Source organism: Diadema antillarum, unplaced genomic scaffold, assembly GCF_040938485.1.
Source record: "Diadema antillarum isolate AM-2024a unplaced genomic scaffold, OU_Dant_1.0 seq00001322_RagTag, whole genome shotgun sequence".
In the NCBI taxonomy this organism is placed as follows: Eukaryota; Metazoa; Echinodermata; class Echinoidea; order Diadematoida; family Diadematidae; genus Diadema; species Diadema antillarum.
Window position 1 is genome coordinate 43,378 of NW_027272093.1, and position 27,949 is coordinate 71,326.

Consider the following 27,949-nt stretch of genomic DNA (forward strand, 5'->3'; position numbering starts at 1 on the left):
CAAAGCCGCCAAAACCGATCGATAAATCGCTAATCCCGCGGGACATTGAAAGTGTTTCTCGTGCTTTTGTTCCTCTCACATACGGCTTGCATTCTATGTGGTGATTGACTATCAAGTAGTGTTCTCAACTAGATTTGCGTGTACATTCTGAGTTTCTGTCACGATTTTATGTGCAAAAGTCATGCCCTTACAGTAATGTAGCAACTGGTAATTCAAAAGAAAAATTGAAAATAGAATTGTCATACATTGTATATGGAAGCAAAGTTTGGCATTCCTCTATAACTTTGCTCACTATTATGTCCAGCCTAACAGAAATTTGTAGAAGTTATACGAATTGGAAAAACAAAATTCTTTCTCAAAGCATGACTACTTTCGTGTCTCAGAATAACGTAGCACACAGGGGGTTTCCACCATGGCACATAAAGAGTTAAAGGGATAGTCCAGTCTACACTACAGAGATCACATTCTGGACAGCTGATGCTAACCTCGTTCCATGGTTCTTCTCAAAGTAGGCTGCATCCATCCAGATCTTCTTCCTACTGGGGAAGACTGTGAGGGAGTGTGCATAGATAGCTCGGGCGCACTCGTGGGCTCCGTGGGCAGCACACTGAAGTGAGAGGAGAGGGGCAGAAGGTCAAGGTCATATGTATGATTAACCTACTGAATTATTTGATCATCACACTATTCCATATTCCTCATATTTACATCTATGTACGGAAATTTGTCAGTCAGATGCAAATTTAGAGGTGCTGTAACTTTTATAATAATATGACAAGCTTATTGATCGCTGCAAAATGGGTCTTACATGGACCTACCTACTGGATTATCAAATGCAGGTAGAAACCTACTGTAGTGCAGGATAGATTTGTCACTGCATTATAATACTACCGAGATAAGTCTGAGACTTACACTATCCGCATCGTCCATCCACGTGGTTTCACGATCCTCATCCTCAATGCCAACTCCAATGACAGCGCGTCTGAACAAGAACATGAAAATAAGAATGACTTATTTGAGAGGACTTCTGTACTAATATGCAAATTGCCAAATATGTAATGGTATGATTTAAAGGGCCAGTTTACCTTTGGGAGCAGTGATTTTAAAAATGTTCAAGATATCACATTTGATGCATATGTGTAGGTCTGTTGTATCACAAAACATCCTACCATATGAAATTTTAGCAATAAAGCCTAAAATATTAAGGTGATATCAGTATTTTTCTCAGTAAACCGTAACTGTAGACGGTTGAATCTGGAAGCATTCTTATTATAACTATTGTCCACATTTTGTGTATTTAACAATACTTAACATTGATTATACGGATTCAAATTTTTACAGTGGTTGTTTCTATCCCTATCTCACATTTTAGAACTATTTTAAAGCACTAATGATGGGTATTTGTTTCATCTGCAAATGGTAAATTATGCCTTTAATTCACAATCCGTGAGTCAATTGGTCAGAGAATATCAATAATTAGTACTTTGCTTCATTCATTTATTCCTTCACCTTTTCATTCTACCTTCAGTCAGTCTATCATTCATCTATACATTCACTCAATCACTCTATCTGTCCTATTTTTTTAACCAATTCACTCATTCATTCATACACTCCATTAGCCTGTCACTTTACCCTCCACTCATTCATTCATCTACAACATATTCATCCATTCATTTAAAATAAAAAATCACTCATTCATTCTTTGCTCATTGATTTATACACCCATAAATTTACTCATTGATGAAAAATAACTAAAACAGATACACACACACGATTATCTGGAATGTTCTTTGTTTAACTGCATACTTATGTCTGCATAAAAAAATATAAAAAGTTTCCACACTCAAGTTTCCCCAGTTTCTGTTTTAAAAACTCACACGATTGATTGGCAGGTGGCAACACTCCCCGCCTTCTCACACTCCTCTGCATCCTCGATCCACTGATCTCGGTTGATTTCCACCATGTTGGCCTTCAGTGATGTGATGGCTGAGTGGGTTAGATAGGAGAAGTACAAAGTCCACTCAGAATATACTGAATTTGTACACACAGATTTATTAACCCCTTGGAGTCCAGTGTCCAGTGTCTAGCAGTCAATAGCAAATAATTTCTCATGATCATAAAATTTTTGTTTGGTTGCATATTACTTTACACCACTCCATGGGGAATTAACCCAAGCTTCTATGGGAAATGCATGTTGAAGCAAAATCAAACTATCCTCAACAGGTTAAAAGATCAACCACATATCTCTATTAAAGCATTCTGCAGACATTAGGTGAAAATTTGGATACATCTGTATGTGAGGTTAAATGTTATAATTATGCATTATAAGCTACAAATTGTCCAGAAGTCCCTCTTCAAGAGAAAAAAAAGACAACATTGCATCATAAAATATGCGGTAACTAATTGATCAATGGTCAGAAAGGCGCCAAATACAGGGTTGAATACGCTTCCCCGCCACACAAGCGTAAGACGATACCTCTGTCAATGATCTTTTCCACGTTGCCCAAGTTCTTGTTTGCCTCCTCCAGTTTGGCAGCAGAAATCCAGATTTTCCTGTCCGTAGGGATGTTCTCCCTGGCCTTGTTGAGAACCCGCCGGGCGTTGTCGTAGGTCTCCAGTTTGGCCAGAGCTAGCCACAGCTGCAAAGATGCATCATGGATGAATATTACATATCATTATCATGATCATCATCACCAATACCACTTTTTTCATCATCCCTCATTATCATCAGTGCCATTTTCACTGACTCTTATTGATATCATTACAGCATCATCCTTTATTATCATATTAAATTCTACATTGTTTACCATTTGCATTTTTACCCATTACAATCACAAATCTCTGCATTATCATCATTCTTGTCATATTCAGTATCGTTGTTATCATCCTTGTCATTTTTAGAGTCATCATCATCATCATCATCATCATCATCGCCACTGTCATCCCCATTTATTTCATCTCTTTGCTTAGCAACTTCAATCATCAGCATCACTACTATTAACATCATCATGATGGTAAACATCAAGACCGTAAGAATCCTTATCCTATTAAACCGCCATATAACAATCATGACACCTACCACCACCGACCACACCATATACGTCCTTCTTGCCTTCAAAATCATTATCTTTATCTATTGTCATTGTTATCACAATCCACTATCACCAGTTTCATCATCATTATTTGTCATCATCATTCAACCATCATTATTATCATCATCATTATCATCACAATCACCATCATCATTAAATCAAATGCCACACCACCACCTCGCTTCCACTGAAACAATATGTGACCGTGCACCTCAAAACGAACATAAAGTCGCACACATTGATTTTGTGTGAGGACTGAAAATAAGTGAAATGGGTCAACCTAGCCGAACTTGACTTTTTCATATTTTCTGAAAGAGCGGGTCTTCTTTTACATTATGCTAAAATTTGGTATCATAAAACGGGCAGGAAAGTGTGTTTTTTTAGCAGTTTATCTCAAACATTTTTGGTAGAATAGTGTGATTAGGTGTGTCTTTAGAATCCCTTTTTCATTTCTGAAAACCTTGCCACACTCTTCACTTTCAACTCTAATAACTTTTGAAAGGATAGTGCTACTGCTTTGAAAGTTGGCATTTATTATGGTCAGATTGTGTAATGAGGCATGCTTAATTTCAGTTTAATCTAATAATCCCTTCATTGTTGTTACTCTGGTGGTTTACTTCCTGTTTTTTGTCCCATTCATCGCACAGCCAGCACGGTTTGGTAAAGAGTAAGCGCTTGAATAGACACTGTACTTCAGAGCCTCTTTTCTCAGTTCACACTTTTCCTGAGTTTGTGCTTTCTTTCCAATATTTAGATAGGTTAGGAGAGTCCATTTGATTTGAATTATACATCATTTTAAAGCTTAAAGTCTGCTCTTTCAGAATATGGTCTTAACTAAAAATTCATGTCTGGCGACTTTTTGTTTGTTTTGAGGTGCAGGGTCACATATGGAATCTTTGTGTCACCTCCACGCTGGTGGGGCAGCATTCCACAGCTCTGCTCAGGAGGATTTTGGCTTCCTCTGGCTCCTCCAATTCTACTGCAGCCTTCCACAACCTCACTGAGTTTGGGATGTGCTCCAGGGCTTCAAGTTAATGAGAAATAAAAGGGAAATACTGTACATATTTTACGAATAAAATGAAGAAAACAAGATCCCCTAAAAAGAGAAATCTTGTGAGTGAATGTCTGTTATAAAATGGGTTCAAGAATGTAGCCAATAGGAAGCGCTGAAATAAGTCACGTGTGCATTCTTTATTTTAGTCCCATTGCACTGCGTGTTATCCTATTGCCGATTGTCTGTGCGCGCGTCTCCTTTGAATTGCATGCAATGCTTATTGTGCAAAGGTTGATATTGCGATATCGATTGCCAGCGAAACGAACGAAAAAACGGCTGCCTCCAGCTCTGATCCGTTGCAGGCGCAGTTTGAACTGTTGAATGACGAGGATAATTGTGAAATTTATCAAGACTTCATTGACGGATACGGTACATTGTACAGCAAACGTAGTACATGTATTCAAACAATCAGGTATGCAGTCCAGTACAGTCAGTAATTTTACAGTACAGTGTTACTGTTAGATTGGTACCGTTAGATCTACTGTTAGTAGTATTCAGACAATCAGGTATGCAGTACAGTACAGTACAGTGTTAGATCTACATGAACTGTTGCAGGTGAAGAACAAGAGTCAGAGGAAATGTCAATTTCTATTCAGAGTTCTCAGACTCAGAGTCAAACAGACAATCAGGTTCACGAGTATTACTATCGGAGTGTCTCCGTAAGACAGAACTCGCCTCATGTTCGTATACCTCACTTCCATTTCCACAACTGTGAGGTGCATTTCCACAACAATTAAGCCAATGACATTATATTGGAACTTGTACATGAGTTGGTGTTTAGTCTTCACGTCACTTCACAGTTCATCCTGATAAATTTGGTCGATGTTTGACTTCTGAGCCTTATAAAGGTAGGAAGTGAAAAATAACTCATAGACCCATTCTATAAAACAAATGATGCACAGGAGTATTTTGTGGCGTAAGTGAAGGTACGGCGCACTCGAGAGTATTGACAATGGTGCAACATGCACGAGGCGCACCTCTATTCTGTGCATCATGTGTATATTCATGCATTCTTATAGGGAGTGTCAGTGATATGGCTATGACTGAATTGAAACCTTTCTGTGCCAGGAACTTTGGACAGTGTGTACAATGCCATGAGGTTTTCTGCAACAATCAGCTCTCAAAGTACACAAAGGGTTAATACATTCTGAATCCTAAATCTGTGGATTCAACTCTTGGATATACGTATTGAAATAATTCTTCAGTTTAGAACAATGCATAACTCTTACTTCTTCAAGTATCTATGTGATTTTATCTTGATTTTAATTGATTTCAATTTAGACTGGTTTCATGTATTATCATTTTAACATGAGCAATAATCAATTCACTTTCTGTATTTTATTTCTTTTCATCACAATGACAATACTTGGTGCTCAAAAAACTTTATCATAATTTGTCCTTTATAAATATTGAGCATAATTTCAATTATAAGAAAATATGGCTGGTTTGTATACTCATTGTTCCCCTTGCCTTGACCTGGACTCACCCTTCCGATAGACCTTCCTCATTGCTCTGTGGTCTGTCTCAAGGGAGGCAGCTCGGATCCAGATGCGCACACACTCAGGAAGGTTACGGACCGCCTGGGCAATCACGGCCTTGGCTGTGTCACCGGGCTAGATAGGAGTGGGGACATCGGAAAGAGCAATACAGACACAGAGTCAACTGAAACGTCCGGGGATAAAGTTTAAAGGTTGGGTCCTAACAAACTTAAGTTTTTTCCTACGGTGTAAAAACAAAAGAGTTACAATGTACATGTACAATGTATCAATTTAATTTCGGTCACAATTTTGCCTTAAAACACTTTTTGAGGTATTTCAAGTTAAAGTCCCAGCTTCCAGAACACAGAGATAAGTGTATTTTCATCAACTTGCAGTGTCACCAAGACGAGATTTATGTGTAATTACAAGTCATATATTTTTGAGAAAATGAGCATACAGTGAGCAGCTAAAAATCTAATTCTTTCCATTTCACATTGGATTGTGTTTTCTTCACACTATGTATTACATAATTGTTGTAAAAATCAGTTGGTAGAAGCAGTTAGAAAAAGTAAAAGGTCTATCAACCTTTCTTTCATTATATGAAATTAGTAGTTCATAAATCTAAGAAAACATTTTGGAACTTAGATTTGTTTTTCTTCACTGAAAATAAGGTCTTCAAATCTGTATTCATTGTGAATATCAGAGATGAACAACATAATTAACTTCAAGAACCAGTTGACTTATTTTGATTATTCATCTAGTTTTGTGGTCCTGGGCTACTTTGATTGACCTCTGACCTGTAACCTTGAAGCCTCCAACCAGAGTTCTTCACTACGAGGGCAGATCTCTGTCCCCTTCATGATGGTATTCCTGGCTGCCTGCAGCTTGCCGGTCACCTCCTCCAGACGGGCCGAGGCAATCCACGCTGCCGGGCAAGGGAAAGAGAAGATGTGACAAGACATGCACAACATAGCGGCATATCTGGAGCGATATAATCTCTTTATCACACTCTCTCTTCCTCTCTCCCCCTCTCTCTCTTCCTCTCCTTCTCTTTGCCTCTCTCTCTCTCTCTCTCTCTCTCTCTGTCCCTCTCTTTCTCACAGTACAATTCCTACTCCAAGAATCCCTCAGATTTGTTTGTTTAGCCGTGTAAGAAGAGATTTGTATATTTTGAATTCAACAAAATTAAGACATTAACTACTGGAACATTGGGCAAGGGAAAATATTCACATGCCTTTATTAGCATGCTACAACCTGTAGCTTCTGGTTGCCTGAAATGCCCAAAAATTTCAACACGGCAAAAATTTAGACTTTTACAGTAATATTTTGGAGATACCCAATTCTGTTTAAATGTACATGAATAGAAGCAAAGTTCACTGTAGAAGGCCTACAATGTAGCGCTGGAAGTACATTAGGCAAAAACTGCACGCATGTAGTTACTGCTGTTACTACCTAGTTACTACCTAGTAAGTAGTTACTACCTACATGCTGTATACAAGAGTTTTTGGGGGATTTTTTTGGTTTTTTTAAAGGGAGGCACTTACCGGGTGGATGGTTGGGGTTTGTTTCCCTCACAGCCTTCAGCCACTGTCTGGCCTTCTTGACGTCTGAGATGTCCCCAGCATACGAGGGCAGCATACTCTGAAGGTCAGTGAGGTAGCCCTTGGGGTCAACCACTGTTTGACCATCCACAGAGTCGGAAACCTCGTAGGGGACCACAAACAGATGTACTTCCTTTTATGGGTCTTTTGTGTACAGCATTAAGTTTTATACATTACATGACTGACTTTGAATATTGCTGTTGTCTTCTTCTAAATTTGTAATGTTTTAAACACACGAAAATTTAGTCCATCCGTTTTCTTTTCCATTGTCATTTAGTTTCCCAGCAATGTCTGTTGGGAACCAGATTAGAAACAAGGAAAAAAGAAAGGTTAGCTCGTTCTAGGGGAAGGTGCATTCCAATGTCTTTTGTAAATCATGGTTAGTACTATAGGAATGATTGCCAGATTATGTCACAGGCAAAATCTTGGTTTGGAAAGTTTGCTGGTGGGAGTATCCAAGTACATTTGAAGAAAAATAGAAGAAAAATTCTAGTGAAATATATGGCACTTATCTAGATATGCATTTGGCCACATGAGTGATGTTGAGGGTATCATGAGTCAACACAAGTCAACATGCAACTGCATTACACAGTTCCTTTAAGTTGCTTACCTGACTGAGTTTGACACCCATGAGGGTGTTTCTAGCCTCGCCCACCTTCCGCAGATCATACTCCCCAGTGGGGGTCAACATCCCCGGGGTCATGGCCCCAGGGTAAGGGGTCTGCAGGCCACCGTACTTCTGCATCTGGGCATCAACAGTGTTGGAGGTTCCCTGCCCCATGGCATGCTTGGCCAGGAAGCTGTCGGGGACTGGGGTAATCCTGGAGATTTGCAGAAAACAACAAAAAGCAATGAAACTACATGATTTTTTTTTTCACAATTTAAAGGACACCAAAGCTTACACATAAAAACGGATTGAGTGAAAGCAGCAATATCAATAACACACATCAGTGAAAGTCGGATAATCCATTCAAAAGTCATTTTGATATTTTACTTTGGACAACAATATAAAGAAAATATTAGAATTCCACAAAATCTCTCTTTTCATGAAAAGTACACATTCCACTGACTAGTTCCTATTGAATGTATGTTGAAATGATATCATTCCCCTGGTTTTCAAAAACAGATAATACAAGTGTATTTCCATTTATAGGCTAGAAAAAAAAAGGTATAATTGTATACAGAATGTTCTTTATAACACTGACATACTTGTCTGCTTTTGGGTTCCTCTGATGTTTGTTGCGAGCATCTCCAACTGTAGGGATGCTGTTCCACTCATCTTCCGATACCTCTCCCAGTTTCCTCTGTTGAGTTTAAAAGAATCCACATGTAGCATGATGATGATCAGAAAAAATTCACAAAATGAGCCAAAGTGGCCTCTTCAGAGAACCACTTTCTATCCGAGGACTGCAGATTTTATTTTGCAGCTTACACCTGAATCTCATGTCTTTTGGTATGGCAGTTTGTAGATGGATAGATAAATACTGTAAAAATTGATATTTTCGTCTGACTTATTTTTCACGCTTGGCCGGGTAAGAAGAGTTTTGCATTTTTCTAATTCCGCGGAATCAAGACATCAACTACTGCGACACATTGCACGCAAAAATTTCCGCGTGCTTTTATTTTCGCGCTAACCTCTAGAGTAGTTGCGCGAAATACGCAAAAATTTCAACACTGCGAAAATTTCCACTTTTACAGTAGACAGATAGATAGATGAGTAGATACAATGTACAAAGATAGGCAGATATTGGTTTATTTCATCAAAAGAAGGCTACATGTGCCAATGTGTCTTGCTGTGTCTAGATGAGGGCGATATTGTGTAAATACCAAAATACCTTTTGTTGTTGTTGTTGACATTATTGTAGTATTTCTTCACTGTACTTTTATGTAGACCTGGGCTACAATTCTATTATTTCCTGGTTACCCAAGGCAACTAAAACTGACTGGCAGGCAAGTGATATGAATGGACACAAGTATGAGGTCTTGCCCAAATACCCACTCCAACATCAAGTGGAAGAAATGATATTGCAAATTGCCCTAAACTTGTTACAAGTTTCCATTCTCAATTTCTATGGAAAATAATTCCACTTCAGGCTGCATGATTGTGGTTCAGGGGATGGCAAAAGATTCAAAATGATTGAAAGAATTACTACACACAGATTCATCTAGTGTATACCCAATATGTGCAAAATAAGGGTTTGATTATTACAGGCTGATAAAGCAAATAGTCAAAGCACAAAAAAAAAAAAAATTGACACTCATAGGACAAATACAATGTTTACCGTCCTCAAGCTGTGACAATGCTCACTTCATCTCTATAACAAAATAACACTTTATTTTCCACTCTGTCACTATATAAGGTTCTAAATGACAGATAATATTAAAAAGATTGGAAATTTGTTCCAATTACAAAAACAAACAAACAAACAAACAAACAACAATATACATATGTGTGATATACAGTACACTGAATGAGATGATGGTGACATTAGATCTACATGAAATCATGGTCAATAAGACCAGGATACAGTTTTCACAAGATAACTCCAAATTAACTGATGACTTCATCAAAAAAAAATGCAACAAAAACTGCAGGCTGTTTCAGTTTGTTATGCGATGTGGAAAACATTGTGAATGACTTACCTTGAGGTCAGAGAACTGTTGCTGGATCTTTGGTCTCTCCTGGCGGTATCTTTCAATCTCCTCCCGAAGGCGTTTCTCTCTGATATCAAGAAATTATAACAATGACAGTATTTCAGAGCTATGCAAGACAAATGCAGAATGTTGTACATAAAATACATATTTGAAGGTTCCAATATTCAGTTAAGTCATGGCCATTTTGTCTTCACGCAACAAATATCAAAGCCACGAGTGAGAAGTTTTTACAGGCTAGTCCCAAAGGCATGATGTCTTTTGTTTTTCACACTGTCTGGTCTTTTCAGTTTTCTTAATTCCTCACAGGCGTTACATTATATGCCACATTGCTGTCTTGTCCTAGACTTTCAAATAGTACTGATACTTTGCTCTGCATTCTGAGTTTGTTTGGTTTTTTTCTTACATTAGATATTTAACTGTTTACTTTTTCCCTTGAGAAAGAGAGAAAAAAAAAAACACATCAAAATAATGCAATTTCCAGTTTACCAATGAAATAGACCTGATCGTCAAATACACTGTACAGACAGTGCAGACGTATCTAGGAGAGAGGGCAGGCATTCCTGAATCTTTTCTTTTTTTTTCATAGAAAGACTTAACCCCTTCCTTCCACAATTCTTTGAGAGCCTTAAATGCCCCCAATACAGATTCTTTTTGCTCGTCGACAGAGAACAGACAGATTGGTAATCCACCTGTGCGAAAGCAGTCAAGCGGCACACACATCCCCTTTCCACGGTCAACTACATGTGCCATCAAACAATAGAAATATTGATCAGGCGCGAGGTATGAATAGACCATGTGCTCATGGGCTCAAAAACTCTTTAGTTCTACACAAAACCAGGCACCTGAGTAGGATGACTGGGGTCAACGAACACAGAAATCTACTGCGCTCAGCTTTGATCGCTATGTACACGTTCGTACCAGTTTTATAGCAGAACAAGCATAAACTAAGTCAGATAAAAGTAAAACAATACTGTGATATACGCATTTTTCCAACAGAAAGAAAACATATAGTAATAGAATAAGCTCTTACCTTTTCACCAAACCCATTTTTCTTGGCATTATAACACAAAGAAACATGAATTTAGGTCACAAAAGTAGGCACTCTTGTCTTCATCTTGGGAACCTGGTATACCAGGTTCCCGTAAGGAACAGTTAATTCTATTTTTTTTGTTCATTGTTCCTGACAAATTACCTTCTTTCCTTGCGCTTCTCATCCATCCTTTTGTCGATGGCATCGTACACAGCATCGGCTTCCTCATCGTCCTTCTCATACGGACCCGAGGAGAAGAGGCTTCCACCGTAGCCAGTGAACTTGGATTAAAAATATGAGAAGTCACAAAATTAGACAACACTATGTACATTCTCATTGTAAAGATTTTGAAATGCGGGTCGCCACTAGGGTTTTGTCTTTTTGATTTATAGTTCTCACTGTAAAAAAATGTCAAAACTTGTGTCGCAATTATTTGCAAAGAGCTTACCCTCACATGTGAATAGTGGTACATGTACATGTATATGTACTTACTGTTGTACATCACAATGCCACAGCTGGTGAAATTAGAAAGGCATATCATGTCCAATTCAATTTCAAATAGTGAAAGGACTACCCAGGGTGCAACTACTAATGCAAAAAAGCCACAGAATTTTAGTAACACATTTTCATAGCTGCAACACATTACGTTGTACATCCCAACTAAGTTATCAGTGATAGTTTATTTTAAAAAAAAAGAAAATAACAATGATAATGAGGAAGATAGTTTATTCTAGAAATTCCTTTGTTTTTGTTCTTGATATTCTAGTTTGCTAAAACCTCTCCTAATTTGTTTGTTTCATTTTTGAAGGGGTTGATTTGCACTTTGAGCCAAAGGACTCATGAATAATGCACATAAAAAAATAATACACATCATAAATTCTATACTAGTGGGTTTTTTTTTTATATAGAAAGTAGCATGGAGAATGACAATATACCTCATCGTAGTTGGAGTCATTGAGGTCTTCATCCCCACTCCCTTCGTCATCATCATCTTTGTTCTTCTTCTTCTTCTTGGGCGCAGGGTGGCGATCATCACTGCAAATGAAGATGTACAGAAATAAATACTTAATGATTTGGCTACCATGTTTGGGGAGGGGGTAGGGGTTCGGTGGGTAAGAAGTACAAATGGGATACATTCATTCATTCATTCAATCATTCATTTTTTTTTCCAAACAATATACATGAATATCACAAGGTTCCATCAACATAATAGTATATTTCATGTAACACAATACAACACAGACAAGCATCTTGCTTCATTGAAGACTGGAGATGAAATTTGGGGGGCTGCAAGCAGCATACACAGAAACTGTATTACATTGCTATATTCATTTTCTCCCCATAAAGGATTGACAACTACATTTGTTACTTGTGTTTGACTCTTTTATTTATTTTTTTTTTCATTATTGCAGAGTTGTTTAAAATGGCTAATGGTAATACAGTGTGTTTGGTCTAGATATAATTATTCCACATGAAGGGATAGAAAAACTGGAAGATCAATAAAAGGTAGTTCAAGAAACTATTAAAAGGAAAGTGATAAACCACTTTTTGATAGGGAACTGAACTGTTTTGCAGCAATGTTGATAGCCTAGCAACAGTTGATAAAAAAAAAGAAGAAAAGGGAGAAGGAAAAGTATACACATGTATTTAAGAATTCTTTGGCATCTCCGCTACATGCAGTGTAGATGAAAGACGTTGTACATGTTGTACATATGTTGCAGGGTAATTTGTCTGCACACTCACTTGAAATGTACATTTTCTAAGTGAAATTTACACTTGTTTTGTACACCATGCAGTCCATTTTGCCAAAAATGCTCAAGGTTACGCGAGTGGCATCAATCAGAGTTGAAATCAGCATCCTCGAATTGACAAGAAACCATCAAGAAACATTGTACCAGGTATATATAAAAAAAAACAGGGTCATGTGACCTCTAGCCTGGACTAATGCCACCTCTCACTTACAATACAACATTTCCACTATCATCCAGCGCTAGTTCCTAGGAGCTGCTGAAAGGAATTATAACTTCTACGTTCAACTTAGGGTATGGTGTTACCCTGCTCAAGTGGGAGCTTGACACCCTCTGTACTCAAAACTTACTGGTGGAGGGATTTACCTTATATCATTTGCCTCTCTCGCGGGACCAATGTCAGACCGAGTCGTGAATCCTGTGGCTCTGCAACAAAAGAATAATCAAACAAAACAAAACGTAAGCAAAACAAAACATGAGCAAAAAAAAAAAAAAAAAAAAAAAAAAAAAATTAATCACAATTATCATTTTTGTTTTGACATGTATACATCCAGAAAATTCGGTCTATAGCAATCAGTGACAGTAGTTAATGAAATAGCACAATAGCAGTACTAATACAATGTATGCCTACTTTAAATTGACACACACAACAGCAGCCTACGTTGTCAATTTATGAAGGTGCAGCAGATCTATGAAGTATGATTTCTCGGACTCCGTTCCATTGTTCAAAGGTACCTGGTAGAGCAGTACCACTGCTGGGGTACTGTGAATAAATGAAAGTGGGTATGTGTAGCAACACTGATCATAATGAATCGGAAATTAATATATTCATGGAAATTAATGCACTATTGCACTTATAGTAAATGGCGAATTGTCACAATATTGGGGTTCTCCAGGGTTCGAAATTGGCGATGGTCCGCTGGCCATTGGCCACCCAAAATCATGTCGGACTAGCTAAAAATCATAAAATTCTGAAATAACTAGTCCATCTGGCTAGCCAAAATATTGCTTTAGTGTCAAAATTGATTCTAAGTAGTCCGCCTGGCTAGTTAAAAAAAGAAGTTAAGTGCGACCCCTGTTTTCTCAAAATTTTCTATAGATCGTGATTTTTTGTGCTATTTACACTACTTTGGAGGTGCTGAGCTAAACACAAATCCACTTGTTGCCATTTTTCTAACTGACGTCTTTACCTGTTGCTATGGCAACAGATTATTTTGTTTTTGGTAACAGAATGTGTATTCCTTATTGCACATCATAAAAACATGCATTAAAACAAAAATAAGCCAATATAAACATCTCTTTAATCAAATTAACAATCACAATTCTTATGATGCCATGGTTACCTTAAGAAGGTTGCCATGGTAACAATTATTTTTAGTCAACCTGCAACGCAATGTCACATCACATCACGCATCCAGCACATACAGACAGCGCGCAAGCTGTAAGAATTTCAGAGCGAGCTTGCGCGCTGTCTGTGTGCTGGATGCGTGATGTGATGTAACGTCGCGTTGCGGGATTCCAGAAAAAGCGCCCCAAGGTCAACTGACGGCGGAATTGACAAAGAAAGTGAACCTGTCATACCTACAACAAAGTGATTAGTTTGCTAAAAAACTGGAGTACCCACCTACTCTATCAGTGTGGAATAGTACGGTAATTTGAATATATGCACAAGATCAGGCTGTTTATATAGGGCTACTGATCTTATTTTTCTTGTTACGAATTTTTATAAAAAGATGTCAGAGTAACTCAGACTTCAGCTCCAATAGGCCGATTTGTGCGTGGAGAGGTGAGAGCCGCAGAAAAAAACAAAAAATATTTAGTCGGATCAGGCCGCTAGGTGCGGCAGCCTTGCATTGAGCGAACCTGCTGGCGCCCGTATTTCTTTGGGTTGCTGTGCATCAGTTGATGAAAACTTGATTGTTTAAAAAAAAAAAAAAAAAATGGAAGTTTTTCTTCTTTTCATCATGGACAGAGGACATGTGTGTGTATTAATCAAAAAATATCACCATGCAAAGTTGCGACAATATGTCAGATGTGAGATGAATAAAAACTGAACAGGGAGCTTCACGAGTCTCTCTCCCCGGGGGGGCGTCATGAGGCTCTCCGGAGGCCTCCTGAGGCGGAGGAGTGCATGCTTGTAGTGTACGGGGAGCAGGCCTCTAAAGTCATGAGCAGGTGATGAGCGGGTTTCCCGGACTGATTTTAAGTAGGTAACCCTATCTATTGATAGAAAAAAAAAATTACAATTGGGGTGTCGATGTGTTGAACATCAAACTACAACGTCAGACCTCTATGCATTTGCCTTTGGACTGCATTGGACCCCACATACATGTAATCATTCATGATATGATAATTGATATTGACAATGATCCGCACAATAGCAATCAATGCCTAACAGTTAACGGTAGAATTCTAACTAACAGTTAATGTTAAAGTTTACGGGTATTAAATAGTGGGTTTATATTTAATTATAGTATACTACTTTACTTGAAATACTAACGTTAGACTGTTTAGTGTAGACGTATGATATGGGCGATGCCATGACAATCAACGCTTAACGGCGCGGCAATAATCATGATAATTAATGCCAATGGAAAACACTAACTAGAAAACAGAACCCCTATGATGTTAGAAAAAAAAAACTAAATAATCCGAGCCCTAACAAACGACCGGATAATCTACACTAGTCATTATCGCGTAGATGATTTGTCCCACAGCACAGGCCACTCCATTCACCGCCATTCATTTCGTCATATAGCCATGTCGAATCTGAACTAGTCGGGGACTTCTTTCAACCCCCATAGACTTCGCACAGTGAAGACGCACAAGCAGAACGAGAAGGGCCCGATATCACGATTAGGCCATATTCTAATTAATTGACAAAATACATTATAGAGGACAGGCCGTGGCCGTTATATTTACCCTCTTCCTAAACCTGGAACATAGCCCAAGGGTGCGGGCATGTTCATAAATTCTCGACGCTTCTTGTTGACGAGTGCTCCGGGCGCTGCCATCTTGGAATCGGTGCTGGAACGATTTATCAAGAGCGCCACCTATGCTGATGGTTGGCCGGCCGTGGATGTCACCCTGTTTCACGGAAAACTTGGACTCGAGAGCCAAAACTAAAATGTCTTACAAGGTATTGTATACCTATTTTATCATCTGCGTATGTTAGTAAGCTGTAGGCTCTATCATTGCACAACATTATCTCTCACTAGCAGTTGTTTTACTCATGCCATGAGACCGTTACGCGTACAGCTGTATGCTGACTGCTTGGATTGCTAATAGTGACACAAATTTCAATACGTGGGACAATGACTAATTTTTACAGACGGACCTGTTGTTCATAGTCTCACATAGATCATCTGGGGGTCATTCTTGTCTTGTCACTGTGTGATGTGTTTGTGTCTGTTTGTCTCTGTCTGTCTGTTTGTGTGATCTATCTGTATCTGTATGGTTTAGTCAGCAAAATGTCCAGGAAGACACATCCACGGCCACGCTAACTTGTAGAGAAGCACTACGTGTGGATAGAGCGCGACTATTGAAATTGCATCAAGTTTTGCTTGAACAGGGACAATGATGGGCATTGAACCACTGCGTTGGGGAGTTGGTTCCAGTCTTTAACAGTCGTTATGAAGAAGGAATCCCGGAAAACTGTACCTCTGTGTCGTTGTTGAATAAATTTTTGATTATTGCCTCTGGTGTCACGTGCGTTGGGTTGGACATAATTAGACTCTATATAGGGGGACGTTGACTAAACCGTTTTTCATTTTGTACAGCATGCAAAGCCTCTGATGCTTTCTCCTTGTCTGGAGCGATTCCCAGCCCAACTCGGATAATGCCCTTGTAACAGATCCCTCTTCCCTGGTATAGGTGTTCGTGCAGAATCTGGCAGCCTGCCGTTGGATTCGCTCGAGAGAATTAATGGAGTGTTTAGTGGTAGGGTCCCAGACGGAGGATGCGTATTCGAGTATGGGTCTCACTAGGGCCAGATATGTAGCAGATTTCACTTTCGTATCACAGTTCCATAGGTTTCTGCGGATGACATTCTGCACATTTTGAGCTTTCTTAAGAACTTGCTGAACATGGGGGTTCCAGTTTAAGGTGTTGGATAAGGTGATGCCCAGATAGGGGTGGGACGAAACACTCTTCAATTCGGAATTACAAAATTGATATATGTTGTGGGGTGGATTTCTCTTGCCAAAAGTAATAGTACAACATTTAGATGGGTTGAAGTTCATAAGCCAGGTGTCCTGCCAGTTTTCCAGTGATTTTAGGTCATCCTGAAGAATACCGACATCTTGGGAAGGTGAGATGGATGAGTAAAGCAGACAATCGTCAGCAAATAGTCTGGCTTTAGAAGAAACAGCATTTGGTAAGTCGTTTATATATAACAGGAACCATAGAGGACCAGTGACTGTGCCTTGAGGTACACCTGAAGTGACGCTCGCAGATGAAGAGGAATGGCCGTTCAGGACAACTCGTTGGGTGCGATTGGTGAGAAAATTCCGGACCCACGTGGATATCTCACCGTCAAGTCCATAATATTTCAATTTAGAGATGAGTCGACGGTGTGGAACCTTATCAAAGGCTTTGGTGAAGTCTAACAGTGCCGCATCAACCAAGTTGTTTTTATTCAATTCATGGCTGATATCATGTATGGTTAAGATGAGTTGGGTTTCAGTTGATCTCTTGGCCCTGAAGCCATGTTGGTCGTCCGAGAGGATATTATGGGATTCAAGGTGTTTCATCACGTGACTATGGATAATGTGTTCCATAACTTTGCACACTACCGATGTAAGTGAGATGGGACGGTAATTAGCAGGACATCTTCTGTTGCCCTTTTAAAAGACAGCAGCGATATTGGCCTCCTTCCATCCCTGTGGGACATTACCGGAGTTGATCGATGACTGGAAGAGGTCTTGTAGTGGCATAGCTAACTGTTGGGCGCCAATTTTCAGGAACCATGAAGGTATGCCGTCTGGGCCAGGAGATTTGTTAGAGTTCAGACCTTTGAGTAATTTAAGTACTCCATCTTCAGTAATAGTAAGATGATCAATCTGTTTGTGTGGACTGTCGCCAAGCAAGGGGACGTTACCGTCAGGTTCAACCGTGAAAACACTTTGAAATTGATCACTAAGTATATTGGCTTTTAGGTGATCTTCGCTGACTATCTTTCCCTCAAAATCAAGATCAGCGACCCCAAAGCTTTCTTGATTAAGGCGTATGATAAAAGACCAAAAACGTTTGGGTTCTTCAAGCAGGGCAGACCCTAAGGTGTTCCTGATGTAGGAAGACCGCGATTTCCTAATGAGTTTGTGGGTGGATTTCCTAAAAGATCTGAAAATTTCCCAATCGGCTGGTTTTTCTGATTTTCTAGCTTTATTGTACAAACGTTGTTTTTTCTTGACCATACGACGCAGGGTTCTGTCGAACCAAGGTAGGTTGAAGCGGGATGAAGACAATTTATGTGGCACATGGCGTTCCATTATTGAGAGAATGTTTGATTTAATCTCTTCCCATTTTCTGTTCACATCATAATCAAAACAGTTGTTACGATAATATTCAGCAAATTCATGGAGTGATTGCTTGATACCCTCTACATCAGCCTTGTTTCGTAGAAATATTTTCCTTTTGGTCGGACGTTTTCTGAAGGGAGTGATTCTGACATCGATTACAACAGCATCGTGGTCGGAAATTCCTTCCCTACATATGACCTTCTGTACAATTTCAGGATTGTTTGTGAAGACCAAATCAAGTATACTCTCTGTTTTTCCATATCTTCTCGTGGCAGAACTAACATGTTGATACAATCCAAATTCCTCAGCTAGGGAGATCAGTTTACCGGCAACTCCAGTGTTACTGCCACTCTCAACACTGTGATCAGACCATGAGATATTTGGCAAGTTGAAGTCCCCAGTGAGTATAACATTATGTGAGTTAATTTTGTGCCCTATTCTGGTGAGTGATTCCACAAGGTGCTCAATTGCTTCACCTTTATCGTTGGGTGGACGGTAAAAAACTCCAACGAGCAGTGGCCTACAGCCTTTAATTTTGGTTTCAGTCCAGAGAATCTCACAATCTGAGTTATATTCACTGCAATGAGAAGTAGCCAGGTCCAGTTTGACAGCCTGGAAAACCCCCCCTCCAATTTTCGGTGGGGTCCTGTCTTTCCTGTGTACATCGAAATGATCAGGAAAAATCTCACTACTGTTGATGCTGGGGTTTAACCATGACTCGGTTCCACACAGGATCTACATGTAGGAACTGCATTTCTCTACCAACTTCATTCAGATTGCCATAAATCAGTAATTTGTACATGATTTTCTTACTCCTGGTTTGATACCTGAAGGATTTGTCGCATGATTAGATGACTGACTTCGAGCTTCAGTTTTAAATTGTGCAAGCTGTGATCGCTCGCGATGAGAAAGTTGTTTTGAGCAACAACACAAAAGTCAATATAGTTATCGACGCTTCCCAGTGACTGATTTGGTTCATAGTGTGTTCACGAGTGAGTGGGGATAAGTATGTACGGTACTGTCTGTAAGTATATATTTAGTGATTTTGGTGCAATTTGGTGAAGTGGACTCTGAGATATCTACACTTATATCAGTCCGGGAAACCCGCTCATGAGGACCACTCCCGCGTACGAGGACTGCCCCGCCTCATGAGGACCGCCCCCACGCCTCATGAGGCCCGGGGAGGAACGCCTCATGAGGCCCCCTATTCACTTCTATTCATCTCACATCTGACGTATAAATTGTCGCAACTTTGCACGGTGATTTTTTCTTACACACACATGTCCACTATCCATGATGAAAAGAAGAAAAAATCCTATCTGGGTTTTTTTTCAAAAATCAAGTTTTAATCAACCGATGCAGAGCGCCCATCAAAACACGTGTGTTTTAATGGGCGCTCTGCATCGGTTGATTTAAAACTCGATTTTTGAAGAAAAAAAAACAGGATTTTTTCTTCTTTTCATCATGGATAGTGGACATGTGTGTGTAAGAAAAAATCACCGTGCAAAGTTGCGACAATTTATACGTCAGATGTGAGATGAATAGAAGTGAATAGGGGGCCTCATGAGGCGGGGCAGTCCGCGTACGCGGGAGCGGTCCTCATGAGCGGGTTTCCCGGACTGATATGAAAGTGCATCATAGCACCCATAAATTGCTATTATGACAGTATTATGACAGATTATGGAGCAAGTACAGTTAAATGTAAAGTACAATGATTATGGAATTGCAGACTACAGCATGCTTACACATACCTGCAACATTATAGCCTAGTAGCAACCACACGTTACATGTTTTAACTGGCCCAAAGTCCACTTTACCTTACTCATAAAATTCATCAGTTCTCCCTTTTTTTATTTGACTTGAAATTTTAATAGTGATTTCCTAACTAAAAAAATGATGTGATGAAATTCAGCAGCTGTTTAATTGTGCATTTTTATTTTCTTTATTATAAAAATATATACAAGATCGAATTTAAGGTTTCAATGTGTGATGTGTGGACATATAGTCTACTTGTCTCTGCCTGCAAAGTAAACTGTTGTGAAATTCATGTGTGACATCTTGCAGATTCTAAGGGCTGTAAAGTACAGCCCAGTGCCTGTAGTGGCAATGGGACTGCTACAGGTGAAGGCCGACTCTGGTGCAGATCCACAACAGATGATCCAGGCTTTGCCAGTCACTGTAGTGAGGCCCAAGGAACTACCCATCTATGACGAACCCAAGCTAGCAGAATACCAGCTGCAACCAGAGGGGTCAAGCTCCTTGAGGGACAGTGTTTCTGTTGTCCGCAAATACGTCTGGAAATTTTCAGATACATTTCAGGTGTGATTTTGATGTTAGTACTACATGTATGGTAGTCTTTCCACACTTGAGATATTGCATGCGATATGCCTCAAATGAAACAGTTTCTGTATTTAATGACCCATATTTGTCTCACATTATATGTGCTTTGAAGATAAACTGATACACGTGTAGCTCTTTGTATATCTTCACTTTACATGTACATGTTGTACGTGTATGTAGACCATGTTTATTTTAAACTAGGAAGGACAAGTGAGAAAGAAGTAAGAGAGAAGTTTTAGTCAAAGTCCAAGGATGTTCCCGTCATAGATAGGGCATAAAATGTATCATCGCCTTATGAATGGCAAGGATTTGCTAATAAGCTTAGTCGGCTTGTGAAATCTACAAAGAAAAGAGGAGGGGGGACGATGCCTGAAGGGGTCTAGGGCAATCACCCCCTGGGCAATTACCCCGCACCCTTCCCCTGGCCCCAATCCTAATCCTGAACCTAACCCTAACCTTAACCCAAACTCCTAACCCTAACCCTAACCCTAATCTTTACTCTAACCTTACCACCAAGCGGTAATTGGCCGGGGGGTAATTGCCCTCTGGGGGTAATTGCTCGGATACGGCCTGAAGATATTCCACTGCAGCTCGTCCCTGTTGCAGTAAGCACTGTATTTTCTTTTGTTATGTAATTGTTCAAATCCATGTTTGATATTGATCTCCCCAATGATTCCTGTCTCCTTTTTCAAGGGGGCTGTCAACATGACCAAGAGAACATACCAAACGACAGAAGAAACATTTCAGAGTGAGTATTACTTTGCTTAGTGATGTAATGTTTGGAACAAACATTTATTCATTTAATTGTCCCCGCCGAACGAGTTCGAGCAGGGGACTATGAAACGGGCTACGTACGTGTGTGTGTCCGTGTGTCCGTACGTCCGTCCATCCGTGTGTGCGTCCGTGTGTGATCAAAATGTTCAATTTGCTACTTCTCTGTCATTTATGAGCCAATTTTGATTCTGTTTGCTTTATATGATAGCACTACATGGGAGCTGTAAAACTCCTACACAGAATTTCAGTTGTGACCTTTGACCTTGACCTTTGACCTATATTGTACATTTTGCTACAAAATGCTACTCCTTCGCCATTTCTAACCCGATTTCGATTCCGTTTGCTTTATGTGATGGCACTAGGTGAGGGCTTCAAAACTTCTACACAGAATTTTGACCCTTGACTTCTTTGACCTTTGACCTTGATTTTTGCCCTATATTGTACATTTTGCTACAAAATGCTACTCCTTCGCCATTTCTAACCCGATTTCGATTCCGTTTGCGTTATATGAGGGCACTAGTTGAGGGCTTCAAAACTTCTACACAGAATTTTGACCTTTGACTTCTTTGACCTTTGACCTATATTGTGCATTTTGCTACAAAATGCTACTCCTTCGCCATTTCTAACCCGATTTCGATTCCGTTTGCTTTATGTGATAGCACTAGGTGAGGGCTTCAAAACTTCTACACAGAATTTTGACCTTTGTCTTTGACCTTTGACCTTGATTTTTGACCTATATTGTACATTGGCTACAAAATGCTACTCCTTCGCCATTTCTAACCCAATTTCGATTCCATTTGCTTTATGTGATGGCACTAGGTGAGGGCTTCAAAACTTCTACACAGAATTTTGACCTTTGACTTCTTTGGCCTTTGACCTTGATTTTTTACCTATATTGCACATTTTGTTACAAAATGCTACATCCCGCGGGGACATATATTACGCACCGCGTAATTTCTACTTTTCCTTGTTTATTTGCTATTTGTTTTGGGGTTTTTTATCTTCTTATCTTTTTCTTTTTCTCTTTCTTTCTCTTTTTCTTTTTTGTCCATGGCAGCTGCTTGAATTCATCTAGAGTATTATGATAATCTGGCAATTTTGTTTGTTGTTGTGTGTGTGTTTATTCATTTTTTTATTTATTTATTTTTTGGGGGTTTGAGTCTTTTTCTTTTCTTTTTTTTTATTAATGTGAAGTGGTAGTGACATGAATGTATGGCTAATATTAAAGACAGATACAATGATATTTCTTTTTTTTTTTTCCTTTACCAGCTCTATGATGCTAATTACCCCTGCAGATGATACAGTCGTCATCCGCAAAATGTGATATTTCGTGGTATTTCTAAACTTTGTTCTCCATCGCCACATTCCATCAAAATATATCTCAACTATGCACTCCATTTTTTTTTTTCTTTCATCCAAAGGTGTTGTCAAGTACATCAAGACAGAAGAAGGATTTTATCCAAGAGCGGGTGTCATTTCCATAGCAGGAATGGCTGGACTTGTTCTTGCACGAAAAGGTAGGCCTATAATAGTAATGATAATATAAAATATTCATATACGCGGTAGCGCTTAATATATTATTTTCCAAAGCGCTTTATAATTGTCAAAACAAACAAACAAACAAACATATCAATCAGCTTCCAATACAAATAATCAGCTACAACATAATCATCAGTTATGTTCTAGAAATAAATGGGTTTTGAGTTTCTTTTTAAAAATGTCAGTGGAGGGGGAGGACTGAATATGAGTAGGGAGGCTGTTCCAAAGAAGGGGGACACTATTATTTAACGGAGAAAGCGCGGTCACCATAACGGTTGTGGGTGCGAGGGCCAAGTTTTAGCCGAGCTGTAGATGATGATCTGAGGTCTATGCATGTAGCCGGTCTGGGTTTCGATGAGATCATGTCAGTGAGATATAAGGGTGAACGGTTATGGGTGATGTTGTAGGTGATGAGAAGGATCTTGAACTTAATTTGTTGTGTAGATTGCGGATGACATGATGAATTTATAGCTTTAACGATGCCCCTGAAGTTAGCCCCAGTCTGTCTCTCCCCCACTTATCAAATGCAATGAAGGAATACAATGTGCATTTCCATTGTTTTTTTCTTTTGTCCAACTGTGATGCTGAAGACAATATTTAACCATGTTTATTATTTTAAAACACTGAGCTGCCTGCTGGTCCTACATGCTACTAGAGTGTCTGATACTTTGTAAATATGCAGGTGTGAAATAAATAGAAGACTTAATAAAATAGGAACAATGAAAATGGGTAGATGATATAACGTTAATGTTCAAATACACTAACTTATTATACCCCCGCCAAACGAAGTTTGAAGGGGGTATATAGGAATCAGCGGACGGTCGGGCGGTCGGGCGGTCGGTCGGGCGGTCGGTCCATTGCAATCTTGCGTCGCGAACTACTTCCTCAGTTTTCAACCGATTCCCATAAAATTTGGCACAGATGTGTGCCTTGGGTTGTAGATGTGCAAGACGTATTTTTTGACAGTACCCAAAAGTATGTTGCCATGGTAACGGCATATTATTAGCAAAAATGGGTACAAATCTTGCGTCGCGAACTCCTCCCACAGTTTTTGATCAATTTTTATGAAATTAGGTACAGATGTTCATCTGAATATGTTAATGTGCAAGACACATATTTCCGCAGTGGCAAAAAGTGCGTTGCCATGGTAACGGCATGTTATTGGTAAAATATAGGGCAAAATGCTTCATGGCAAAACTGCTTCATCAGTGTTCTTCCAATTCTCATGGAATTCATATTGAATGTTTGTCTTAGGATATAGGTCAGCATGACACATTTCTTGACAGTGACAAAAAGTATGTTGCCATGGTAAACAGCTCACATATTATGAGCCAAAATGATGGAAAATTTTGTGTTGCAAACTACTTCCTCAGTTTTTGCCCAATTTCCATGAAACTTGGTACAGATGTGTGCCTTTGGTTGTAGATGTGCAAGACGCATTTTTCGACAGTACCCGAAAGTATGTTGCCATGGTAACGGCATATTAATGGCAGAAGATCAAGGAAAGATCTTGCAGATTTAACTACTTCCTCAGTTTTTTGACCAAAGCTTATGAAATGTTGTTTTGACCAAAGCTTATGAAATGTTGTTTGGCGGGGGTATAACCAGTCGCTGTAGCGACATTTCTAGTTGATACTGTAAAGACTGGAGAACAAAGTGATGTCATGCAATATACATATGCACAGCATCAACAGATGTGATTTCTGTGTGTGTGTGTGTGTGTGTGGAGTCAAGTTAATGAATATTAATGTTTTGTTTTGTTTTTTCTTACCATCAACACGCTATCAAAGATAGAAGTTCTTGTGTAGAAAGTAAACAATCTTTGTGCAAATCCAGTGTCAAATTGGTGTCTTGTAGTCCAAACTACCCAAAGTTTCCTCACCATGTAATACTGTGCCGATGTTCACATGAACAGCGTACATGTATCTCTATGAATGTGCAAAAGCACATTGATAGAATATAATGTGTCATTACGTCAAGGGTCATAGGTGAATGGATGAAATATGGTGGCATACTTTGAAGGTCATATATCCTTTTTGAAAAGGTAAAGAAACTTTTCATGGTTAAAGAATAATGTCTCCTAACATTCTGTATAAAATCGTATGGTAATTCTCCTTACAGAATCTTAAACAAAAGATATACCCATGTCACTCGAGAATATGCTCCCCCTTTGTACCAAGAATAATGGTTTAAATTTGTTGGGGGGAGCTGAATAAATTCACTGGAAATCTATAGCATTAAGCTTTCCCCTCCATCATAAAGAAGTTTCCAGCCTTAGTATTGTGAGGAAAAGTCTGAATACCTACTCCTACAATATACATAAGTACATGTACAGGTACAAATTTATGAAAGGAATCTAATTTAAAAGTTTGCAAATGGGACAAACTTGCAAACAAGAAGCATTTCAAGTTGTCCAAGTATGTTGTAATGAGGGTAAGAAAAGGTGAATGCAATTTGCTCCCATTGTGTTGAAATAAAGCGCACATATTCAAGTTAATATGATATATGGAAACCTTTTTAATGTAAAAATAGGGTTTTCTTCTGTGATAGCTTTGTGATGCATGAAAGACTTTTACTTCCTTCACAGGGGGTTTTATCAGGAAAGTGGTATACTCGGGAGGTTTGATGACTGCCACTGCCTCCCTCTGCTACCCCTACAAAGCGGTTCGCATTGCCAAGACTGAGATGGAATGGGTTAAGACTAAAGCGTCAGAGTTCTACCAGAAGGACGTCCAAACTCCAGTGGTGCGTATCAAGATGCAGTATACCATTGTAGGCATTGAGATCAAAATAATTGGTTGCCTAGCAACCCTACACAACAGAAGTCAGTGTTGCAGCGGAACACATTAGTCTTTCTTGTAGGATCACTCGAAAAAAAAAAAAAAAAAAAAAAAAAAAAAAAAAAACTCTCATAAAAGAGGACCTTCCAATTGGGCCTGGTGCATCCTAAATTCTTCTGTCTTAAAATGTATATCCCAACAGTCATATTGGGATGCCTCAAGGCTTATAGTTTGTCTAGTGTATAAACTCACTAACTCTATATGTGCCACGTTTGCACGCCCGGCTCAGTCAACGGCGTGCCAAGTTTGTATATTTTGCTGAAACGCACAAACCCACCCAAACCAGTCGATATATCGCCAAATGCCAGATTACAGTGAAAGCTGAACTTGCCTTCCCGTTCCTCGCACATGTATCTTGCATTGTGCGGTGATTGAATATCAAGCAGTGTTCCCTTTTAGATTTTTGAGGAAAATCTACTAGGTTTCTGTCACTGTCTTTGTGTTCAAAAGTCATGCCTGGAGACAATAATGTGTCTACTGGTTATTTTAAAGAAAGTAATCATGGATTTGTCATTAAATTTTATATCAAAGCAATGCTTGGAATTTTATCTAGAACTTTGCTTATTACAGGTCCATCAAAGCAAACATCTAGAAAAGGTTAGATAGAGATTAAAAACAGAAAGTTTTTCAAAAGCATGCCTACATTGCAGTTTCAGAATAATGTGACACACAGAGATTTTACACCGTGACATATAAGTATTGTAGGGATTTTTTACCAAAGCAAGTGAGGAATACTTGTCAGTAGACCACAATTACATACAAGTGTATACATGGAGGATGTAGCAAATCAGAGTTGTCAAGGGAGGGCCAACCTTGATTCTTCCCTCATTTAACTCACACACAGTGCACTCCCATTATAACGAACATGACTGCATCAAAATTCCTTTTACAATGAAGTAAAAATTTGGGCGCCAACATTATCAGCTCTATATTCTTTACTGTTTATTCGCTCGATTATAACAAAATTTCAATATAACAAAAAAAGAAATAAATAAAAATACAAACTGCTGGTCCTGAGCAGTTTTTTGTAATGGTAGTGCACTGTACCTGGAAAATGAGACCCCTTTTTTCCCCCATCCTGAGAAGTGCAATCATGGTGGACTGATTTCTGCACTCCCTGGTCTGATTCTGTAGGTCGAAAAGGTGGCAGCTGTGGAAGCAGCTCAAGGGGAAGACAAAACGCTGGTGGTCAAGACACAGTCTGAGGAGGAGACTAGCAAACCTGAGGAGAAGGCAGTTGCTGAAAGTCAGGAGGACCATGGCCAGTCTAAGCCAGAGGACAAGGACATGTACACAACCAGGAGCTGATTGTTTCCAAACAGGAATGAACTCTTCACCTTTCTTATGGTGATATGCCCTGCTATGCCAGGGCAGTGAGAAATAAATTAACGGTATCCAGGCAAAACAGATATAAAAGAAGAAGTGTTTTTCAGTGTGGATACTAACTGCTTGCTGGCACTTAAACTTCCAAAAGAATTTTGCATCTAGTGGATATATTGTAAGCATATTGCATTGATTTCCTTCTCTCTCTGTAGCTGCCATGGCATGAATATAGATACACATTTACATGTTGGATATTATTCAGAGTGCGTCCAGTAAATTCTGGTCATGACTCACAGTCTTGAAAGTGCACCTACATCTACGTGTACAATGTATCACAATATGACAGAAATGTCAAACAGCAATGAGAGAATATCAGTCATCAGATGTACAAAATGTTTACTGCTTTCATCACTCATTGTCACTATTAACTGTAAGTCCCTCTCCCCCACCCATTCCCGGGTGGCAATATTTGGACGTCTTGATCGTTTCACTTGTGGCCTTCCTCAGGTGTTCTTTGATTTGAGTCAGCCCAGATGAGACCAAATACAGTTGAACCTTGTTAATCCATTGTACAATTGTAAAAAGTTCGATAGAACAGCCAAGGACTAGATGGATTTGTAGATCCCAACTCTCAATTCTTTGCTTGTTTACCCTGATATGTTGAAGATCCTGACATAATAAAGCAATTGTCATTTTTACGTCCTGTATTCTAAGTCATTTAGGACATGTCTGGTGTATAATCAGGCTGACTCATTAGTCAGACTCCTTGTAGCCAGTTATTAGTCAGCTATTATAGCAGCGATGCTAATGATAATTATGACAAGCCCCCTTCTAGAATGGACAACGTGAGCTCTATTGGGAACAGCTACATTGTATTTTGCACATGTGCAAATTATTATTATTATTATTATTATTAATATTATTATTATTTTGCCTTATAGGTACGTACATGTAGTAGT

General features: G+C 39.2%; 2 protein-coding genes across 2 annotated transcripts in view; one reads left to right on the forward strand and one right to left on the reverse strand.

Moving 5' to 3' along the window:
- LOC139708251 (pre-mRNA-processing factor 6-like) overlaps positions 1-15,676 on the reverse strand; it is a 31,478-nt gene extending 15,802 nt beyond the window's left edge. The window contains exons 1-15 of the mRNA XM_071620224.1: positions 15,578-15,676; positions 13,022-13,081; positions 11,843-11,942; positions 11,070-11,188; positions 9,866-9,944; positions 8,432-8,526; positions 7,833-8,043; positions 7,166-7,325; positions 6,419-6,546; positions 5,630-5,756; positions 3,995-4,113; positions 2,474-2,636; positions 1,875-1,983; positions 910-979; positions 486-607 (exon numbers count right to left, since the gene is read on the reverse strand). Of these exons, the coding sequence (XP_071476325.1) occupies positions 486-607; positions 910-979; positions 1,875-1,983; positions 2,474-2,636; positions 3,995-4,113; positions 5,630-5,756; positions 6,419-6,546; positions 7,166-7,325; positions 7,833-8,043; positions 8,432-8,526; positions 9,866-9,944; positions 11,070-11,188; positions 11,843-11,942; positions 13,022-13,081; positions 15,578-15,669 (1,754 nt within the window). The 5' untranslated portion in view covers positions 15,670-15,676. The remainder of the gene's footprint in view (positions 1-485; positions 608-909; positions 980-1,874; positions 1,984-2,473; positions 2,637-3,994; positions 4,114-5,629; positions 5,757-6,418; positions 6,547-7,165; positions 7,326-7,832; positions 8,044-8,431; positions 8,527-9,865; positions 9,945-11,069; positions 11,189-11,842; positions 11,943-13,021; positions 13,082-15,577) is intronic.
- Positions 15,677-15,713: 37 nt separating this feature from the next.
- Positions 15,714-27,852, forward strand: LOC139708252 (MICOS complex subunit MIC27-like). Its single transcript, XM_071620226.1, has 6 exons — positions 15,714-15,794; positions 20,239-20,493; positions 21,208-21,262; positions 22,710-22,805; positions 25,415-25,572; positions 26,802-27,852. The coding sequence occupies exons 1-6, from the start codon at positions 15,717-15,719 to the stop codon at positions 26,973-26,975; spliced, it is 816 nt and encodes a 271-aa protein (XP_071476327.1). The 5' UTR covers positions 15,714-15,716; the 3' UTR covers positions 26,976-27,852.
- Positions 27,853-27,949: the final 97 nt, after the last annotated feature.

Excerpts from the sequence above, each read along its gene's own strand:
- LOC139708252 (XM_071620226.1), top strand. The coding sequence starts at position 15,717 with ATGGTTGGCCGGCCGTGGATGTCACCCTGTTTCACGGAAAACTTGGAC. Across the intron at positions 20,494-21,207 it reads AATTTTCAGATACATTTCAG|GGGGCTGTCAACATGACCAA; the intron begins GTGTGATTTTGA and ends TCCTTTTTCAAG. Across the intron at positions 21,263-22,709 it reads GACAGAAGAAACATTTCAGA|GTGTTGTCAAGTACATCAAG; the intron begins GTGAGTATTACT and ends TTTCATCCAAAG.